Source organism: Brienomyrus brachyistius, chromosome 1 (genome assembly GCF_023856365.1).
Source record: "Brienomyrus brachyistius isolate T26 chromosome 1, BBRACH_0.4, whole genome shotgun sequence".
Taxonomy (NCBI): Eukaryota; Metazoa; Chordata; class Actinopteri; order Osteoglossiformes; family Mormyridae; genus Brienomyrus; species Brienomyrus brachyistius.
The window spans coordinates 9,442,090-9,448,531 of record NC_064533.1 but is presented as its reverse complement, the minus strand read 5'-3'; the positions used below and the strand labels follow the sequence as shown (position 1 = coordinate 9,448,531).

Here is a 6,442-nt window from a genome sequence, read left to right as displayed (position 1 = left end):
CAGTAATAGACAGTAATATGAGGGAGGGTAATCCCAGCTTCATAGGGAATCCTGGGTAATTTCCCCATCCATTCTAATAACTTCTGTTAAACATCAATGACATGATGGCAGAGAGTTCCCAGGCTTGTGATTCTTTCTGAGTTTTTCCTGATGTGTCTCCTGGAATAACCCAGGCCTCGCACACAAAGCCACCGCGACCCGTCCCTTCAAGCTCGTCATGCTAATTGTTCCATCTGGGCCGGCGTGTCACTCAGCATTAAGCCATCGGAGAAGCTCACAGAACAGCACTCATCACACACCACAAACTGGCAGGCGAATCAAGGCACGCCACAAACTGACGGGTGAATCATCGCCCCCTTCCTCGCCGACTGCTACCTGCCCGTCAGTAAAACATAGGACTGCAGGCAGTTTGTCATTTACTTAAGATAACCCCCTGAGAGAATCACAGAGGCCATTTTGTGCTTCTGCAGACTACCAGACGACAGTAAAACAACTCCCAGTGGTTCGTCTGTAAATGCGCTGACTGGCTCTACTGTATGTAAAAACAGGATAGATCCTGCCATTTCGCATGGTGGTGAGGCGGTCAGGCATCAGCAGAGACACTCTTCCTGCTCCTGTTATTTCACTGGTTAAGGAGCCTTTTCCGTCACAGGAAGCTGGGAGACATTGATCCCGCCGTCTGCTTCCTGTACACGAGGCTGGTGTAATCAGCAGATTTACCCTCCCCAGCATCGCCCCCAGACCACAGGTCTCCTTCAAACAAGCTTCCTCTACAGTGCCAGAGGATCGCGCATGTGAGGTGCCGTCTTAAAGGGGAATTCCCGGTCACTCGCTTTAATCCAGCCATTCCTTCATTTCCTCATTTTTTTTTACCCACACAGTGGTCACTGTGGCTCACTCTCTCTCACGCCTTCGCTTTCCGTCCTGCCTCACCTTGCTCGCAGTTCTTGCCCCCGTAGTGTAGAGGACAGTCGCAGGAGTATGTGCTCCACTTGTTCACGCATGTGCCGCCGTTTTGGCACACGCTGGTGGAGCAGAAGTTACGCTTCGCTGCACAGCCTGCGTGGGAGTTTCGGGAAGGAATACAGGAGATGTGAGCGAGAAGCACGGCCTCTAGGTTACCTCACGATGAAGTACAACGGTGTCACAAAGCAACCGGGAGCTCTGAGGGGGCGCCACATGATTCCCCTCCAGCTCACGGACCTGCGCTAGTGCCGTTGTTGGCGATGAAGCTCGCCATGTCCACGGGCTGGCTGTCCACCGTGAGGTTCCGCATGCAGCCCACAAAGTCCCGGTTCCGCACCGGGAAGTCCTCAGGGAGGTTGGGTACCCCACCCAAGAGAAGCGGCCCCGTCAGATCCAGGGACCTGGAGGAAAGGGAGCAGAGAGCTTCTTTAGGGACTGTCACTCTCTGCAGTGATGGAGCCTGAGGGCCACTTCTCAGGGCAGGGGGACCAGCTATCTTCCCAGAACACAATATATTCAATCAGAGAGGCACTGGTACCAGCAAACCCTCACATCCGATGCTTAAAAAGTCATATAATAAACAAACAAAAGGCTTGTGTGAAAAATAATCAGCATTATTGTGTGCCCATGTGATTTATTAACCCCAGCTATATACTCACAAACCTTTTCTATTGGCTGCTGTCCTCACTGAGAGCTGTGTGTGTATGAATCTGACTGCAGCCTTCTGACTGCATATCAAGTTGAAATGTGTGAGGCAGGCACAGGCAATACAGAGTGTACCTGTCACTCTGCTGTCACCCCTCTGTCACCCACAGATCAGGAGTTTAATGGTAGTCATCAACCCGGCCATCGCCTATCAGACGAGGTCCGGCTGTGTATGCCTTCAGTGTTTTCTCTCAGATTTTTATTAAATTGGCTTGAATACACAATCGCTCCACCCTGCGATCTCAGCCACCACTCTCAGATAGCTCAGCAATTACTCGAGAATGTAAACAGAGGGGAGATAAGATTAAGTTCTGTGATATTTTCAGCTTCATAAAGTTCTTAACTGAACCAGGCACACGGATCCAGGGAGATTATAGAGACATAAAAGGTGCATGAGAACAGGAACATAATTCAGCGTTAAAACATTTGCTTCTTCATACTTCAGAATCGACATAATGCTCCTGAAACGACCCCATAAACTGGGAGGGGGCAGAATTAACAGACCCAAATGGGCCGGAAACAGACGGTCGCTCGCTCACTTCTTGAGGCCAGTCTGTGTTCCCTGGGCCGCACACGAGTAGTTGCTGATCTGACCGCCGAACCGTATCGCCATGGCGATGTCGCAGTCGTCGATGGCGACCACAGCCACCTTCTCCCCGGAGGGTCCATGAGGAATTCCCAGCCTTCCGATGTTGGGCTGTCGGTCGGATTACCAAGAGAAAAGACGGAAATCGAAATGCAGGAAGGTTAACGGGCAGTTACTGTACATCACCGTTACTGTTCCTACTATCAAAATTTTTCAGATCATGATAGCAAGCGCAGTTCTTGCAATAAGCTCAGGAACATGGACTGAACCATCCCAAAGGAGTAATTATCAGGACACATTTAGAAGATGTCAGACAGACATTGACAGCATTTGGGAACTTTCACCTACAGTTAAGGAGCAGGAGCCAGAGAGCACTTAAAGTGAAGCTCACACGGCACAGAGTTTTTACTGCAGTGTCATCAAACGTGGCCTTTCTGCACTGTAAGCCATTAAAGCAGTTGGAGACTGAGCAATGTGGCTTCAGCGCAGAACAGCACCCCTATTGTTTCCCAAGCTACGAAGCCAAGATTAGATTAGCTGCAGCCGTGTTACTCGTTTACCTACAAAACAAACAGGTCGATGTTTAACCTCATTTTCATTTCTTAAATAGTTCCTGAATATCAGAGCAGAGAGATGTTGCGAGTTTTACAAAAAGCAGAATCTGAATGCGACCGAGCTCTCTGTGTGGGCCTGTAAGGAGGTGTCAAACAGATCACCCCGGGATTCCTGCTCTGGATCAAGCATGAGACAGTATCCAGGCCAGGTCTGAGCTCCACCAAACAGCTGAATGTTTAACTTCGCGAAACGGGCCGCTCTGAGTGTTTATCGGACTCCTGCGTAATCGGATCGCAGTAACCCGACACCAGCGACAGTAAGCCACACTGGAAGAGCACCTTCACACACGAGTTGCTGTTGTCACCCAAGCGACAGCCACGCTGAGCATTATGGGTAGGAGCCCTGGGTCATCGCTTTCCACAGAGTGCTTCCCAGAACAACATGGTGTTTACTCTCACACGCACGGGCGTGCCTAGCTTTCAGGACCTCTGATCCTCTTCTTATGGAGGTGGTGACCGGCCCAAAGAGAAGGACCCAGTAATGGGGACATGGGTGGGACCAGGGGGGCGAGATCTGACCGCCATGTTCAGCTGCAAACCTTTGAAGACTCATATGTTTTTGTTAAACTCGCTGCCCTAGATTTACGACGCAGACAAACAGAAACCCTGAATTAAGTCGGCATGTTCCCCAAGTCCCGGTGCCAGAAGATAGCAGTTCAGTTTTACCTTTCGACAAAACAATGTCTGGCTAATATTAGCCGCTCAGCTCAAACCGCTCCTTAATATTTATTTACGTCTGAGATTTACCTGATTTATCTGCATGTAGCCCCACATGAAAAAAAAAACTTTTCATGTGAAATTCATTTATAGACGTGGCTTTTTTCAAATGTAACTACATATTTTACCTGCCATCACAGACCCCACTAATCTGGTTCAGCAAACATTAGAAAGAGGAACCCAGCAGTTGACCTTTGACCCCTGACCTCACTCTTCATGACCCCAGCTGCATGACTGCTATTCCTCCAGATCATGTACAGACCAGGGATTTCACCAAACAATGAGAACGTTACAGATACATGTTCTGAGAGGGCTTGTCACCAAAAAGCAGCGAATACCAAGAGCTACAGAACAGGAAATGACAAAAGTCGCCACTGGGGATGCGGTGAAGGTCGTCTCCATGGTAACAGGACACAATGTCACCAGAGCAAATGGAGAATGACAGGCCAAGGGCAACCCAGAAGTTTCTGAGGACAACTGATGTTTCACCAGCCTGAACTTACCACACTGAGACCCAACAGAGTCACCACAGTGTCCTACTGGTTTCAGAGAGATATTTTTGTATTTATATGCCTGACATGTTGCTCACTGCTCGCAGAAACCTGACTATGCCCACATTCTCGGTGTCTTGTATAACACTAAGGCACAAGATCAAACAGGCTGTCAGCAGGACGGATGTGAAGGAGTAGCACCTTCTCACCGGAATCCCGCTCCTACATGTGCTCCTCAGCTTACACACCAGGAGAGCACATACCGATTGTCCCGTAACTCCTACACAGCTCTCATGGTCTCATTTCTACATCACTGTGACCAAGAAGGACGTCTACTAAAGGCCAGATGCTGGCAAGCTCTCCGGAAACGGGATCCCAGTGTGGTTAAAACGCCGTTAGCCCACAGGGCCGCAGAGTCAAGAGGCCATCTAATACGGCTTATCTGAAGGGGGCCTGCGATTTGCTGAGGGTTCGACAGGCCTCCAGGGAGATCTTTAGCCTCCCTGTGAAGGTGCAGGCAGGACTAGCAGCAGATTGCTCTGGTAGAGTGTTCCAGGCGAGAGGGGATGGAGGCTTTGTTTGGACAGGTAGATGCTCTTATTCATCTGAGAACAAAAACTCCACCCCCCCGAAACACTCACCACACGCTCATACACAATGCATGCGCAATTCCAGACCCATTCAGTGGCAGCCATGGCAGTGAGATTAGCCAAGAGGGATCTGGCTCACACACCAGGAGGAAGCTCACACACCAGGAGGAGGCTCACATGCCAGGAGGAGGATTCCACATCATGAGAAGGCTCACACATCAGGAGGAAGCTCACACACCAGGAGGAGGCTCACACACCAGGAGGAGGATCACACACCAGGAGGAGGCTCACACACCAGGAGGAGGATCACACATCAAGAGGAGGCTCACACACCAGGAGGAGGCTCACACATCAAGAAGAGGCTAAAACACTAAGAGGAGGCTCACACATGAAAAGGAGGCTCACACACAAGGAGGAGGCTCATACACCAGGAGGAGGCTCACACATCAAGAAGAGGCTAAAACACTAAGAGGAGGCTCACACATGAAAAGGAGGCTCACACACCAGGAGGAGGTTCACACACCGGGAAGAGGATCACACACCAAGAGCTGGCTCACACATCCAGAGAAGGGAGGCTCCCACATTAGGAGGAGGCTCACACCTAGGGAAGGTTTAGCAGCAAAAGCTTTCTGCTGAGACTTTGTGCTCCTCATGGATATGGGTACCGCAAACAGCCAGGATAATGTTCCATCACTACTCCCACCTGACTGCAAACACAAGCAAACGCAGAGATTTCCTGTGGCGTCTTATAAAGAAGGAGAACTACAGCTGAGCTGACAGGGCATCCTGCCGGGGAGCCCTCGAATCAGAACCGGGTTGGTGCATATAAACAAGGGCAGGGCCACAAAGAAGACCACACCACAGGTGAAGGGACACATTCTCCACTTCGCTCTGCCACCGAAGAGCATTGTGTGTAACACGAGTGTGTGAGTAACCATCTTAGCTTGACAGATGAGGAGCTAACAAACTGGATGCCAGCTGAAAGTGGCTCAAAGGTCCCCAGCTTGACTCTATTGGAACTGCAGACTGGACTCTTCCCATCATAACAGCCACAGCCACTCCCCAAAACCAGCAAAACTAGTTGTTTTATGGGGGCCTCATTAACGTCTTACCGCCGTGATTTTATCAGCCACCTGAACCCGAGTTACCTTTGCAGATCCAGGCTTGCAGATGTTGGCCCAGATGTGGAGCATGGGGGCTTCCCTGTCAGAGGTGTAGGGCTGCAGGTGTGGGGAACTCTCCCCGCCTTCCCCGAAACACTGCCCCCTGCATTCCTGCACACCCCCAGCAAGCAGCTCCCCCCCGGATACCTGGGCCGCCTGCTCTGGGATCTCACTCCTGTTTGTCCAGCTGTCGCACCACAAGTGCTCCGCTCAACCCCAAATAACCACCCACCCCCCAGCACAGGCCAGACTCCAAAACGGGTGCATTTTCCAGAGTCATCCAAACATCCAAACGGCTTCCATGCCGCTGAATGCCTGTGTGAACGTCGTAAATCCAAATGTCTCAGATTCACTCCACAGATCTCTGTAGATTGAGTTCTATGCTGTTTCTAAATCCCTAATTATCCCTAATTATCATCAGCATTGGCTCTGGGAGATGGGCCTTCCGAGGGCGCCGTTTGATTCCTCTCTTTCCGGCTTGTTGACCATTCCCCGGCCTGCTCTTCACACGCATCTCCCAAGGAAATCGGCTTGCAGGAGTCATGGCAACGCACTTGAACCCCGGTGCTCTCGCGCAAACGAGGAGTCGGATAGCTGGGGACCAGCTAAG

General features: G+C 50.8%; 1 protein-coding gene across 6 annotated transcripts in view; it reads right to left on the bottom strand.

Moving 5' to 3' along the window:
* The window catches only part of LOC125740564 (cadherin EGF LAG seven-pass G-type receptor 1-like), a 58,391-nt gene that overhangs the window by 18,822 nt on the left and 33,127 nt on the right, over positions 1 to 6,442 (bottom strand). For all 6 annotated transcript variants that reach the window (XM_049011847.1, XM_049011855.1, XM_049011888.1 and 3 more), the window contains exons 6-8: positions 2,211 to 2,368; positions 1,204 to 1,367; positions 934 to 1,059 (exon numbers count right to left, since the gene is read on the bottom strand). In XM_049011847.1, the coding sequence (XP_048867804.1) occupies positions 934 to 1,059; positions 1,204 to 1,367; positions 2,211 to 2,368 (448 nt within the window). The remainder of the gene's footprint in view (positions 1 to 933; positions 1,060 to 1,203; positions 1,368 to 2,210; positions 2,369 to 6,442) is intronic.